At 39.5% G+C, this 16,132-nt stretch overlaps 1 protein-coding gene across 2 annotated transcripts in view; it reads left to right on the plus strand.

Moving 5' to 3' along the window:
* Positions 1-9,922, plus strand: part of prps1b (phosphoribosyl pyrophosphate synthetase 1B) — a 53,738-nt gene extending 43,816 nt beyond the window's left edge. For both annotated transcript variants that reach the window (XM_043704733.1, XM_043704735.1), the window contains 3 exons: positions 1,054-1,227; positions 3,666-3,825; positions 7,273-9,922. In XM_043704733.1, the coding sequence (XP_043560668.1) occupies positions 1,054-1,227; positions 3,666-3,825; positions 7,273-7,365 (427 nt within the window). In that variant the 3' untranslated portion in view covers positions 7,366-9,922. The remainder of the gene's footprint in view (positions 1-1,053; positions 1,228-3,665; positions 3,826-7,272) is intronic.
* The last annotated feature ends 6,210 nt before the right edge of the window (positions 9,923-16,132 follow it).

Below are 16,132 nucleotides of genomic sequence, written 5' to 3' on the forward strand. Positions count from 1 at the left end.
TCCTTCTCTCTCTTACACTTCTCTCGCTTTCACCCTCTCTCTCTTACATCTCTCCCTCACCCCTCTCTCTCACCCTTTCTCTCTCTTAGCCTGTTTCTCTGTCATCCCATGTCTCTTTCTTACCCGCGCTCTCTTCCAGCCCGATCTCTCTCAAACCCCTCTCTCTCTCACCCCTCTCTCTCTCACTCTCTCTTACCCCTCTTTCACATCCCCTCTCTCGCACCCGCTCTCTCACACCTGCTCTCTCTCACCACCTCTCTCTCATCCCCTCTCTCTCCCCCCACTTTCACCCTCTCTCTCTCAGCCTGTCGCTCTTTCACGCCCTGTCTCTTTCACACCTGCTCTCTCATCCACCCCAATCTCTCTCACAGCCCCTCTGTCCCTCACCTCTCTCTCTCTCACCCCTCCCCCTCCTCTCTTCGGACAAAATGTCTTTTACTGCAATGCTCAACTACTGTACAAGCAAACCACTATTTTTTAAAATAATGGATCATAGCACTTTCCCAGTTGTAGATATTAGACTGATTAGCCTACAGTTTTCTATATTCTTCCTTTCAAATTTGCAGTTTTCAAATCAGCCAGGGCTGAGGCCTTTCTCATTTTAGCCATAACAAGCCTGTGTATTTAAGTTCTGACTGCTAACTGAATTTGTTTTCTCATATTGTAATATTGCTGCTCATTTTCTTTATATCAAATAATAAATAAATTTGGCATCTTTGTTTCATGCATTTTGTACTAAAATAATTTTTTGAATAGTGTGAAATTTGAGCCCAGATTCTAAATCTAGCAGAGTCATCAAGCCTGATTTGTTAGTGAGGATGTCTATTAAATTTACAGTCCTGTTGCATGTCTTCAGTTTTTCGTTCAAGCCATTCCTAAGTTATATCAAAATTCATTGTTAATTATTATGACAATAAGGAATTAAACGCTGGCTAAAAGAGCCATAACAGTGCAGTGTTCATAGTTCTTCATTATTTACACATGTACATTCATTAAGCAAGACAAAGTACATGCACATCAAATTTACTTCTGTTTTCTGCTTTTTGTTTTTAGAGTTACATCTATTGCTGATCGGCTGAATGTAGATTTTGCACTGATTCATAAGGAGCGTAAAAAGGCCAATGAAGTTGACCGAATGGTTCTGGTTGGTGACGTGAAGGATCGAGTAGCAATCCTTGTTGATGATATGGCTGATACTTGTGGTACAATTTGCCATGCTGCAGACAAGTGAGTTGCTCAATTGTAGAACATGAAAGAACACCTCTGTAGCAACCTCACCTTAAAGAAAACAAACTCCCCTTTTTAAATGTGTTTATTACACTCACAATACCAATCTCACCTCTAATTTGTTTCTGTTTTGTAGCAGTGTTATCAAAGACTGCCACGGTTTTCCATCTTTAATTACTGTAATCTAATGATCTACGTTCCAGCACTTCGGTTGCAATTATTAATGAGACAAATTTTCTGCTGATTGCCACTTCGGCCTTTTTCTATGAAATTTCTGGGAGAAGATTCTGATCAGGGCTTCTTCAAAACTATGAACTCGTGTTTCAATTCTGACAGAATTCTTTCAAAAGACTCAGCTGTCATATTCTCAAATTTAAGGGGTCTTGACAGCTGATGTCAAATGTAATTTCTTAAGGTAAGTGCCAGCTGTGGAAGGTGTAAGATGCCAAGTTGGCAGGGGGCTAGGTAAAATATGCATTGTTTAAGTTAGGTCTGGTTGGGTTGTAGAAATTAGGTCTGGGGTAGGGTAGGCACTGTGGTTAGGGTAGGGACTGTGGAGTTTAGTTAGGTCCAGCAGAGTGGTATATCGAGTTGGGTTGGGTCCAATTCAGCCATTGGAGTTGGGATTGTTCCAGGGGCAGGAAAGTGATCTTTGATCTGGTCCGGTACAGTCTGGTGGCCAGGTCCAGTGTTGTGGGTGAGCTGGGAGTCTGTTCACATCCAGGGGCCAAGGGAAGGGTTGTTGCATCAAGACTTGGGAGAGGTACAGTTGTGTGCCTGAGAGATAAGAATGGAGTCAGCTGAATAGCAAATTTCAAGAGTAACTATTTGCTTAATTTTGTCAGAACCCTCTGAATTATCTGCTTTTAAATGGAGACTTTCAGAGGATTTGTGAACTGCTTAATGGAATCCTCAATTTCCCAGGCAATTCCTTCGGAGTGTGTTGCAATGGGAATTCACAAGGGCCCCATGCACAACTCCCATCTATGCTGGAATAATGACTGGCTGTCATAAAATTAGAGTCAGAATTAGAGTGGTGCTGGAAAAGCGCAGCAGGTCAGGAAAATTGATGTTTCGGGCAAAAGCCATTCATCAGGAATGAGGCTGGGAGCCTTTGCAGTGGAGAGATAAATGAGAGGGGTTGGGGCTGGGGAGAAGGTAGCTAAGAGTGCAGTAGGTAGATGGAGGTGGGGATGAAGGTGATAGGTCAGAGAGGAGCGTGGAGTGGATAGGTGGGAAGGAAGGTTGACAGGTAGGACAGGTGCTGAGCTGGCAGATTGGAACTGGAATAAGGTGGCATGAGGGGAAATGAACTTTTCCCCCGTCATAAAATTTGAAGATGTGTACGACAGATTAATATGCTTGCGGTGGGCAACTTTCTTTGACTTAAATATGGAGGATTTACCATATCAGCACTTCAAATATTGTTTTGAGCTCTCCATCTAACTTGCATAGCAGTAGATTTGCAAATAAGGTACTGTACGTAGGTGAGCCTACACCTTCCTTTTTATACTTGAAGATCTGATCTGACCTTGAAGAAGTGGAGAAAACAGTCATGGTCTGTACATTTCCATTATTCTTTTAGGTTTTCTTGTACTACTGCTAATTTACAAACATTAATATTCTATTCCCTTCAATAAAATCAGTACTCGAAAGTATGATTCCTTTGACTTCCAAACTGCATCCACCATGTTGATTATTCAGGAGTACTTTCCCATGTAAGCCAATGATCAATTCCACCTACAGTTGACCTCTTAAGTTGCTGTCCTATTTTTAATGCAACATGAAAGTATTCTGTTGAGAAATATTCTGTTTTACTATCATTAATGAGAATGGTCTTCACTGTAACTAAAGTATTTTTAGTATTAGTATTTTTAAGGTGTACACCCACGCATCCTAGAATTTGTTGGTTTGCATATGCTGTTTATAAATCTACAGCGTGGTCAAGACAAAGTATTTAAGTCTTAGGTTGGCATGAACCCATTGTGTAGTTTGATTTGCCTTTGCCATCTCTTAACTGGTGCATTCATTGCACCGTTACATTTTGAAGTTTTTAAAAATCTGGTTCCAAAATCCTTTGGAATTCTGGGAAGCAAAATATGGCCAATTTCTGACCATCTTCCTCAAAAAGCAGCCTCTTGTTTTGCTCCCAATACTATCAGTTGAACTTAATTTCAGTTTTCTTGCTTAAGACTGATCTGTAAAACTCGGTGATTTGCGATGCTTTGGTTTGCGAAGGAGGAGAGAAGCATAGACCATTGATTAGCTTGTTTAAAAGTAATGAGTAAATTAATTGAACTCACCAATGTTCTGTTTAATTTGTAATTGTGCATGTTTTCCCAAGCAGTTATTGACGCATCAAAAGTTAGAAATGAAATGCTGCAGTTGGTGAGAGGGGAGGAGCTTAGTTTTTGAATTGATTCATCTGTGCATTATAGGCTACTTTCTGCTGGAGCGACCAAAGTCTATGCTATCCTCACACACGGAATCTTCTCCGGTCCTGCTATCTCCCGTATCAACAATGCCTGTTTTGAAGCAGTAGTGGTCACCAACACAATACCTCAGGAGGATAAGATGAAGCACTGTCCCAAAATACAGGTATGTTAAGAATAAATTATTTATGCAACAGAGGGGCAACTCTGATGCAGTATCAAGAGAAAATTCCCTCCATACTTCCCTTAGAACTTCCCTTGAAATAGAGTTTGATGCGTATTTTTTATTCATTCTCTGTATGATTTTTGGCCGGTAGTAGCATGTATCTATGGAAGTATTCTAGTTTACATGGCTGAGTATTTTCCTCTCTTTATTTGCTGTGGGAAGAGTGGTTATCAACTATTGTATTGGCTTTTGAAATAAAGGAAGAACTGCTTAGGATAAGCAACTATTTATAGAATCCAATACTGAAGTGGGGAAAAAAAACTGCTTGAGCAATTTATATTTTAAATGCTAACATTTCCGAAGTTTGTAGGTAGCATTAAATTGGGAGAGTTAAGTAGCACTGAGAAGAACTGGAGTAAATGACAAGATTATGCTAAGACTGAGCGCTGCAGAAGAATCCGGTCTGGGAATTAAACATTGCAGGAAATAAGATATTTACAAAAGAGAGGGAAAACCTGAAAGTGGCATATCTCTACTTGGAATAACGTGATGCCACAAACAAAACTAAAATAGAATTTGTGGGACATAGACAACGGATCAGTAACACCAATGGTTGAAGTGAAGTTGAGGAATAGATATGCAGACAAATGAAGGAATTGACTAAAAGAATATTAAATAATAATAGATTTAAACTACCCTTTGTATCAATGGGTGGAGGAAGTGGACTTCCTATAATGTGTGCAGGTCACCTTTCTCACCTAATGGGTTGAAGTATTTGTAATCATCTTTAGCCAGATGTGCATGTGGATGATTCATTTCAGCTTCCTGCTGAGGTCCCCAGCATCACAGAAGCCAGTCTTCAGCCAAATCAATTTGCTGCATATAATATCAAGAAACAGTTGCAGTCATTTGATACTGCAAAGGTTATGGGCCTATACCTATAGTTATACCTATAGTATTGAAGCATTGTGCTCCCGAACAAGCTACAGACTTGGCCAAGCTGTTCCAATATACCTACAGTATTGGTATCTAGATGACAATGCAGAAAATTGTCCTGGTCGCTATGATCCTACAGTGAGACAAGTATAGTCTGACCAGTCAGCACCCAGTCAGTCCACTGTCTGTTATTAGCAAGGTGCTTTAAGGTGGTTTTGATCATACAGTCAAGTACTACTTGCTCAACCAAAATGTTTGGCTCTGTTTTGGTTCTACCAGAGCTATTTGGCACCTGATTTCATTGCAGCCTTGAATCAAAAAATGACAAAACAACCAAATTTGAAAACAGGCAAGAATTATTGCCATTGAGGTTAACTGTGTGTCATTAAGGAATTCTCGCAAAAGAGGTGAGAATGAACTTGACTGTCAAGTCTTCCTATCTGCAGTTTTATGTGCATGATGTAGTGGCAGTGTGTGGATTTGAACTCTGGTAAGTTGACCTGAGAAGAGGGACCCTCTCCATCATGGTGAAAATTAAGATCCACAGTGCTTTTATTTATAAGGAAGAACAAAACTAGAGGCTATTGATGTAAGTCACCAAGAAATCATGCACTAAATTATTAAGCCTTTTTCACACAATGGTGAATGTGAAGCCTCCTCTATAGGAATGGTCGAAGTAAATCATGTAAATATATTTAAGGGGAAATTAGGTAAGAATATGATGGAGGAAGCATTAGAGAGAGGTGCTGATAAATGAAAGTGGATGGGAAGAAACTTGACTGAATGTTGTCCTCCTGTTTCTCCCCCCCTCAGTTGAAGCAAAATGCTCAGAGACAGTATAGTTTTACCACCTTCATCTTTATTCTGGCCCCTGGAGGGAGAGAGAACGATTGCCTTTGTGCACAGAAACATGAGTTCATGGTCTTCTCTGGAACAGTGTTTCTCAATGAACTATATAATCATTTTATAGGGAGGAGCATCCAGATTAGGCAACATACCTATTAATTGGGTGATTGTTACAATCAACGAGTATCGTTAGCAGAGCCTAAGCCCTTTACTGTTATACAGTGAATGTCCTTAACTTTGTTAACTGGATTCATACAATAGATACTTTTCACCTTGCTAACTGACGTTAGAAACTGAATGCTACCTCATCTTGTTAAATGGCTCGACACAATGACTGCTTTTCCATCTTGTTCACCCATTACCCTTGCCTCCAGCACCTCATTGTTAACTGTAAGTTTTTATCTGATCTGAATCATGCTCATAAAATTCAACTTAATTCTTTCTCTGCCTGCTTATACTCTATGCACATGCTCTAGGAGAAAGTGAGGACTGTAAATGCTGGTGATCAGAGTCAAAAGGTGTGGCACAATTTTTGACTCTGATTGTAACACTGACGTGATCTTGTTTCTGTGCTGTACATTTTATATATCACATGCTTGCTAATCTACTTCAATCTATTATTGAAGGTTGGATGCCAAGATTTAAGCTTTGTCTCATTGGATATGGTAATTATCCTGAAATAGATCTCAGAATGAAATATCACTTTGTCTCAATGTATCCTACTTTCACAAGATTGTGCCTTTGTTTCAGGATGGAGCTTAATGCAGTTGCTTCATCCAGGATAAGGCCCTAATGTAACCCTGTTCCAAGTATTATGGATGTGTGAGTTTCCATTTTAAGCATTCAGTGGACTATTCCATATTTTAAAGGAAATGGTTCAAAGGAATATTTTGGAAGAGAAAATATTGGGGACGACATTTCAGACCACGGCCCTCAGCAATTAGAGATATTGTCACCAATTTCTGCTCAGTTTGTTTATATGCATAGCCTTCCCCATTTATCTAATTCCACAACAGCTTATAAAGCAGCAGGTAGCAACTTTGGGAAAAATTTGAAACATAAGAAAAAGGACATTGAACAGGATTACGTGGGCAGCGCTCCGAAAGCTAGTATGGGCATCATGTGCCAAATGGCTCAACCTATCCTGTAAAATTTGAATTTATTTTATTATTGTAAGGATGCATTACTAGCTCCAATGAGTGCAGTATAATTTCATGATGTAGATGCCATCAGTTGTAATATAAAGCTTAATGTTGTGTATTTACCCCTGATTCATTCTCAAAATTGTCAAATTAATGCAGTTCATCTGAGTTGTACTTCAGTTAACATAATACTTGTTTCTAGTTTCTCACATAAGTTGTAGTATGACTAAAATAGAAACTGAGATGGAAATGTGTTGCTGGAAAAGCGCAGCAGGTCAGGCAGCATCTAGGGAACAGGAGAATCGACGTTTCGGGCATTAGCCCTTCTTCAGGAAAAATGCCCGAAGCGTCGATTCTCCTGTTCCCTAGATGCTGCCTGACCTGCTGCGCTTTTCCAGCAACACATTTCCATCTCTGATCTCCAGCATCTGCAGACCTCACTTTCTCCCTAAAATAGAAACTGATCTGTCTATATTCCAATACACAACTCATGTTGAATCATCATTTTGTTTCCTTCTATTAGGTTATTGATATCTCCATGATCCTTGCTGAAGCAATTCGAAGAACTCACAATGGAGAATCTGTCTCTTATCTGTTCAGCCATGTTCCATTGTAGTGTCTATGCACTGCTGTTGCAGTACATGCTATTTTACCAAATTGTTTCTTTTCCATGAGTCCTTCTGTTGCACCTGCCATACCAAAAGGTTAAAAAGTATTCTTTGCTTCTGCTTCACATTGTGGTACACTTCTATCTGAACTGAAATTGATTAGACATTTCAGTGTGTTAGATGTTTCCAATTAAAAGCAGCAGCTACAATTGGGTTTGATATGTATAAAACTTAACAACACTTTTTTTTCTTTATGTAAGGCTATATATCTGGTATTTACCTTTTTAAAAATCATGCCTAATATTTTTTTCTGTACTCTATGTATTGCAATATTGATTGCTACAAGTCTGCAACAGTGTAAGCTTACCGCTGTTTTACTCAGAGCAGGTTGTTACTAGGTGCTTACAAATATTTTGGCAAAACTGGAATAGAGATGGTGTGCTAGGGGAAATTAATGTATTAAATCATTTTTATTCCCTGCTTTTTCATATTGTAAAATTTGTTTCTATCATTGCAACAGCACATTTAATCAAATTCTGTATATTTTCCGCCTGAAACAGCTCAACTGTATACTGATAGAGAAAGGACAAATTATTTTTGCCTTGGTTTTATGCTGTTTTATGCCTTATTAAATGTACAGTAATTTAATAGTTATGAATAATTCCAGTAATGCATGGTAGTGATATGTTCCTTCTGAGTTATAATTGGTTTGGACTGAGCTCTTTTCATAGTCAGCAAGAAGACAATTCAGTTGACTTTCCAAGAAACTTTAAATTAATTGGAACCGTAATGAATATAGCTCATTCAGGCAGTAAATCTGCCCTTAAACCTGGATCTAAAATAGTTTTATTAAAAACCAAATGAACTTTTTTTATAGGAAACAAGTAGAGAATTGTATTTTGTTTCCATCAAATTCAAATAACCTAGATAAACCAATATAAATTTAGTCAGTGTTGCAATTTGATTTACTTGATTTATTTCTTATTCTGTGTACACATATATGAGCCATATATTTAAGAACAATAGTTGTGACTTCATGTAGTTTGCAACTCTGAGTAATTTTGTTCTGTAATGGGATAGAAAGACACTAAATCTGTCCAGTTGCTTGCACATAAGCCAGAAGAGTAGGAAATTGATTTTGCCCCTAGTTTGACAGTAAACTATAATGCTGGTGCATATTTTTTAGTAGTAATGTAACTTTGAAGAACTCAATTGAGTGAAATCTTGCTTGAGAGTATCTTGGAAACTTTTTTTTAAGGACACTTGATCAGTTTAATAAGATGGACATGTGCAGAATTTTGAAGACTGCAACTATTCTGCAACTCTTGTCACTTGCAAATTAGAAGTCTGAGGAGATTATGTCAGCTGAATTGAACCTTTTCCTTATAGTGGAAATCTATAGGTAATGAAGCTGTAGAATGAACTTTTTATAGGTTTCCAGATGTCTTTGCTTAACAAGGCCTGGCATAATCAGTACATTGAAGCCTTATAAAAATAATTTACAGACATAGTTTCTGTTGGAATGCTGGTTCTGTTAGGGATGTTGCTGTTTGTTCAACACCATCAAATGACTTAGGGTTGTAGATGCCATTTTGTAAATGTCGCATAATTGAAAATGTTTTTGGGAGTGTTAAAATGCTGGCTTGCACACTTGGGGACTAAGTTCCAACCAAGGATATAAACATTTTGATTTACCTACTGTTCAATTCTAATGTGAAACAAGACTCATTTTAAGCCACTTTTCAGTTGCCCAGAGCACATACAATGGGATTATTTTAACTAGTTGGCACGCAGGCAAGTCAAGGGGAATATGTGGAAAGTCTCAGCTTTGTCTACGTTGCACATCTTATGGTGTGACATCATTTAGTTGGGATTGCTAGATAAAATTGTGCAAAAATTGTATTTCTAAAACTCGGTGAAACTTGTGTTTACTGTTTTAGATGAAGTGGATACCATTTCCCTACTGTGAATATAAGCAAGACATTGAAATATTTTCTATATTTGTGCACACAAGGATCACATTCATAGTTTATATACTCATTTATTGAAACAAGACCCTAAATCACAGAAAGGGATAGGGAAGGGTTGTCCTAAATGCATGATTCAATATTCTGGATGATATTGTTGCTCACTCTGGACTTTGCTCCCAACTGACCCCACTTTTGTCCCTTTTGGACTAGCTCAAGCTATTCTGAATTGTCTCTTTGGTTTCAGAGTGGTAATGCATGGAAAGTCTGATCTAGTGCTGTATAGAGCTACATTATCTCACACGAGCTATATGTAGCTTTTGGGTTCTTTGGTTAAACATTGGACTGGAGTTGCCTTATATACACATACAACCCACACATATGTCATGATCTGAGCATAAAAATGTTGATTTTTTTTTAAGGCTATCTCGATACATTTTGTGTTAAACCCTGTACAGTTATATTGGGACAATTTCCACATATTCAGGTCTGCAATTGTTAGTCCGTTTTTAGGTTGTTTTCTACAGTATAGATAAAAGCTGAAGAGCTTACGTTTGTTCAATCATGTGCTCCAATAAACGTGATGTTATGTTTGTCATGCAAGTGTTCTGATTTCAACTTTTGTTGTGTTCATTGCCATAATGTTGTAAAAGAAAACCTACAATTTAATTTAATTTTTTTGAAACTTTTTCTTCTCTGTTGCTCATGCAACATTTTGAGATATAATTTCCTGGGCAGCAGTTCCCATCCAATACTTTGTCTAAATTCTCATTTAGTAGTTTGAACTTTCAAATTAAGGCTTGTTAGATTACTATTCAAGGAAGATATCTTTAGACAAAAGTATGCCTGAGTCTTGTATTCTTGATGTGTCTTTGTGCCTTCAACCAATTCCTAGGGCAAGAGTTCATGTGTCCTGAGTTGCTTACAATTCAATTATTACTTTAATATTTTGAAAAATGGAGTATAATGTGCAAAATGTGGAGTTGTTCATTTTGGATGAGAGAACAAAAGAGTATTATCTAAATAGAGTAGACTGCAGAAAGCTGCAACACAGAGAAACATAGGGCACTTTGCAGAAAGCTGGTACACAGGTACAGTAGATAATTATTTTATTCATTCGTGGGATGAGAGTATAGCTGGCAATACCAACATTTGCCCATTCTTAATTGCCCTGAGGGCAGTTAAGAGTCAACCACATTTCTGTAGGTTTGGCATCACGTGTAAGCCAGACCAGGTACGGATGGCAAATTCCTTCCCGAAAGGACTTTAGTAAAGCAGGTTCTATCAGGAAGACTAATAGAATATTGGCCCCTCCGAGGGAATTAGAGGAGAAGAGGGAAGACTTGCTGCAACTGTACAAGGTGCTGAGGAGACCACATCTGGAATACTGTGAGCAGTTTTGGTCCTCTTAATTAAGAAAAGATATTTCATTGGAGGCTGATCAGAAAAGGTTCACTAGGATGATCCCTGATTTGGCCGGATTTTCTTACAAGCAAAGCTTTATCAATTTGGGACTCATTGAAATTTAGTAGAATGAGAGGTGATCTGATGATCTTAACGGGCTAGGCAATGTAAATGTGGAGAAGATGGGACAGATTAGGACCAGAGGGCATAGTCTCAGAATTAAGGGGTGCCAATTTAAGAGTGAGATGAGGGATTTCTTTCCACAGAAGGTTGAAGGTTTTTGAAACTACTTGTCACAGAATTGTAGGAATATGCCTTGTGTATACTTAAGGTTGAAGTAGATTCTTGGGTTATGGAAAAAAGACAGGAAAGTGAATAAGGAATATTGGGATCAGCCATGATCTTTTGAATAATAGACCAGTTTTGAGGGGCCAAACAGCCTACACCTGTTACTGTTTCTTATGATCTTATTTTGACTTAATTGCAAGATAGTTAAGTATAGAATTAGAATATCCTTTATTGTCACATGTAATCAGGTACAGTTAGAGGTTTTATAATGTCACCTGTTATGGCGCCACCTTAAGTACAAGTACCTAGGTACAAATCTTAGATACAAAAGAGGAATAAAAAAGAAAAGTAGTTGCATTACTTTAGTGTTCAAAGAATAAGTTGGAAATACGTGGACAAAAGGATAAACATTGCAATTGCACAACCCAGGGACTTCCACACGGGGTCTCACTGCCCTCAGACTCAAGTCCAACAGCTATCCCTGCACTGCCCCAAACCTCCAGTCCACTCCATACTAGCTCTCAGCTGCTCCAAGGTAAGTTTTCTCCAGGACTGCTCCCCCTGTGCCAGCTACGGCTCTGGGACTGCTTCCCTGCATCGGCCTTCGCTCTAGGAGTGTCCTCTGGGCTTGCCGCCACCTCAGTTCTCCTCAAGGTAAATCCAAGTTATTGTTTGGCCAAAATGTGCAGGATGGAGGAAAGAAAAGAGAGGGGGGGGGGACAAAGACAAAAGAACATGTGGAGCAGAGAAGCTCTGGCTGGAACATCTTGCTAAAAATTGTTCATACAGTAGGAAAATCTTGGGACTATATATGAGACTAATGGTTATTTTCACTTGTTACCCTGTTCCTTGCATGGGTAGGAAAAGTGCAGTGTATGTGAGAGTATTCCAAGATATTAACTTGTTGAATAGGGGTGTGCCATATTTGAGGTATCCACAAAAAATAGGTAGTTGAATTCTAGTTTGCTAAAATGAAAATCCAATTAGTTGGACAACCCTGATTGTTGTGGAAAGTCCAAAGTACAGTATTCAGGGCAATATTTGCAGCAGTCCACTGCTAATATATGTAAAAGGAAAATGCTGCCTATTGTGTCAGTAAACAAAACTCAGGAATAGGTAGTTGCAATCTGTCTAAGAAATATGCAAGGATAATCTGAGCAGAAGGCATTATGGGATTTTAAGCAGTTTAATTTTTTGTGCTGAGTAAGAAGGGATATCATTGAATATTGAGAGAAAGCAAAAACTTGGGTCACAGATACTTGCAAAACCTGCAAGCTGAAGAAAAGGAATAATTAGATCGAATGATGTTTTTAGTATTAGAATTAAAGGAAGCTAGCCACAACTAAGTAACTGTTTAATTCTGATGTTGATTAAAGTCAGACAATTAAAATGCTGTTCTAAAAAAAGCTAACACCTCTTCTGGCATGATAGAAAGTACTGAGCAAAGAAGTAGGTGAGGCATCATTTTTGTACTGCAGCTAGTTTCTAGAGTTTTTCAAACAAGGGTATCAGTGCACATTGCTCAAAATGGGGATGTTAGATGTAATTGATAAAGGTATTGGAAATTAAACTGTAAAATAAGTCTGAGAGTTATCAAACAAGTGTCTGCATGTAAATATTTTTCACCTGATATGAGCAAACACACACAAAGGACAAGATAAACCATGTAGATCCTAAAGTTTCTAAAACTAGACTTTTACACTTAAAATGCATTACATCAGCAAGCCCAACAAAGATTCACCAGCTCCCTTTATTTACTGGCCCTAAACAACATCTACTGTTTGGATTTGAACAGTCAATGTAGGAATGGTTGGTTTGCTGCCCTTCATTCTGTTGCTAGTCAAACTTGTGTCCAAAATAAAATTAACTAATCGTCTGGTGAGTGGAACCTCCTTTTGAAAGATTTGATTCTCAATTTTTAATGTGGGTGCTAACATCAAAATAAACTATGGCTTGTGGTGGCTTGGGTTATGCACTTTAATGCTTCCCTTTCTATTTAATTGGTAAATTCATGACCTTCAAATCCCAGTTAGGAAAGGAAATGCGTAAGAAATAGACTATTCGCCCCTTTTGAACCTGCTGCGATTTCAAAGCACTATAAGAGAAGGTAAGAAAATGAAGATGTTTTCAGAACATTCAAGGAAATTTAGTGTGTGGAACAAAGGTTGAGATTATCAAAGGGGAAGAAATAGTTCAGTTGCTGTGTTCTCTCTTCAAGTTAGACATTGTTACTTGTGGATTGTAAAGTGAGCATCAGGGATTTCTTTTACTAAGCCACTAGAAAAAATGGATTACAACCCTTCTTACACTGTCTTTTTTAAGATTATAAGGTGAGGTGCTTCCCTTTGGATGATTTGGTTTTAGTTCTTGGGGCGGGGTGGTCAATCTCTGCTTCATAACAATTACGAATTTCTTAAACATCATTGAATGGAAGCTGAAACAATGGAATGGACATTGCAATGGTGGTTGATGGTTTGATTTATTTATTGTCATGTGTATTTTATTATAAAACACTGAAAAGTATTATACAGTGTCGCCACTCTCCAGCACCATCTTAAACCACAGAAAAATAATCCAAAGCATCAAATATAAAGGCATAAAAATAAAATGATTTGGAGATGCTGGTGTTGGACTGGGGTGGACAATGTTAAAAATCTTTCAACACCAGGTTATAACCCAACAGGTTTAATTGGACGCACTACCTTTCGGAGCACTGCTCCTTCAGGTGGTTGTGGAGTACACAATTGTAAGACACAGAATTTATAGCAAAAGTTTACAGTGTGATGCAACTGAAATTATACATTGAATAGTACCTTGTTTGTTAAGTCTCTCATCTGTTAGAATGACCATGATGGTTTCACTTTCATATGTAAATCGCAAAACCTTTTTTAAAATTACGTTCTCAGGTTAACAGTAACAATTGGTGTCAGCCCAGATAAGATGTTGAAGGTGTTAGCCCTGTGTCCTGCTGTCTGTGCCATAATGTTTAGACTGATTCTAATCTTTAAAAATGAGTAAATAGTCTTACATGGATTCATGCAGTTTTGAGCAAAGTACAATGTAACTCTGCAAGTACAAATTCACCCCACAAATGTATGTGTGCATGTGGGTTTTATGTGTGTGTGTCTGGGGTGGGGGGGTTGAGTGTTTGAGAGAGTGTGTATATGTATGTGTGTAAAGGGGTCTAAGACTGTGAGAGGGTGCATATGAGAGTGTGGGAGGGTGTGTGTGTGTGTGTGTGTGTGTATGTATGTATAGTGCAATGGTGGTCACCTGTAGTGTGACATGAACCCAAGGTCCCGGTTGAGGCCCTCCCTATGGATACCAAACTTAGCTATCAGCCTCTGCTCTATCAGCCGATCCTCGATCATAACGTTTTCACCTTTGACAACCAGTTCTTCATCCAGATACGTGGAACAGCCATGGGGACCAAGTTTGTGCCCCAATATGCCAACATCTTCATGCACAGGTTTGAACAAGACTTTTTCTCTACACAGGACCTCCAACCAACATTATATACACCAGGTACATTGACGACATTTTCTTTCTCTGGACCCATGGCAAGGAGTCACTGATAAAACTACACAGTGATAACAAGTTTCATCCCACCATCAAACTCACCATGGACAACTCTACTAACTGTCTCATTCTTGGACACATGCATCTCCATCAAGGATGGACACCTCAGCATCACAAACCCACAGACAACCTCTCAATGCTACACCTCTCCAGCTTCCACCCAAAACATATTAAAACAGCCATTCCCCAATGGACAAATCCTACGCATACACCAGATCTGTTCAGGTAAGGAGGAACGTGATGGGCACCTGGAAGTACTCAGGGATGACCTCCTAAGAACTGAGTAAAATGCTCAACTCATCAACCGCCAGTTTTGACGTACCACAGCAAGGAACTGTAATGACCTCCTCCGGAGACACATGCTGCAACCGTCAGGGTACCCTTCGTTGTCCAGTACTTCCCAGGAGCTGAAAAACGACACCATGTTCTTTGTGACCTGCAACACATTAGCAATGAGGATAAACACCTCGCCAAGACCTTCCCCAACAACCGCCCAGCCTCAAATAGATTATTGTTTGTAGCAAACTGCCTGGCTTTCAGGACAACTCCCTACAACCCTGTAACGGTAGGTGCTGCGAGATGTGTCAGAGTATGGACGTGGATACTACAATTATGAGTGGGTTCACTCCCACCATGTATGTGGCAGGTACTCATGCTACTCAGACAGCATTAGCTATCTCATATGCTGCAGGCAAGGATGCCCTGAGGCATGGTACATTGGGGAAACTGAGCAGAGGGTATGGCAATGGATGAATGAGCACTGCACAACAATCAACAGACAGGAGTGTTCCCTCCCAGTCGGAGACCATTTCAGCGGTCCAGGACATTCGACCTTGGACCTTCAGTTGACCATCCTCCAAGGTGGACTTTGGGACAGGCAGCAATGAAAAGTGACCGAGAATAGGCTGATAACTAAGTTCGGTACCCATAGGGAGGTTCTCAACCAGGATTTTGAGTTCATGTCGTACTACAGGTGACCACCATTGCATATATATACACACCGACACTCCTACACATACAGACACACCTCTTACATAGACGTGCACACACTCTCACATGCACCCTCTCACAGACTTAGACCCCTTGGGTGGCACGGTGACTCAGTGGTTAGCACTGTTGCCTCACAGTACCAAGGTCCCAGGTTCAATTCCAGCCTCGGGTGACTGTGCAAACTCCACACATTCTCCCCGTGTCTGCGTGAGTTTCCTCCGGGTGCTCCAGTTTCCTCCCACAATCCAAAGATGTGCAGGTTAGGCAGGTTGGCCATGCTAAATTGCCCATAGTGTTAGGTGTATTAATCAGATGGAAGCGGGTCTGGGTGGGTTACTCTTCAGAGAGTCGGTGTGGACTTGTGGGTGGCACAGTGGTTAGCACTGCTGCCTCACAGCGCCAGAGACCTGGGTTCAATTCCACACAGGCGACTGACTGTGTGGAGTTTGTACATTCTCCCTGTCTGTGTGGGTTTCCTCCGGGTGCTCCGGTTTCCTCCCACAGTCCAAAAATGTGCAGGTTAGGTGAATTGCCCATGCTAAATTGC

Source organism: Chiloscyllium plagiosum, chromosome 15 (assembly GCF_004010195.1).
Source record: "Chiloscyllium plagiosum isolate BGI_BamShark_2017 chromosome 15, ASM401019v2, whole genome shotgun sequence".
Lineage (NCBI taxonomy): Eukaryota > Metazoa > Chordata > Chondrichthyes > Orectolobiformes > Hemiscylliidae > Chiloscyllium > Chiloscyllium plagiosum.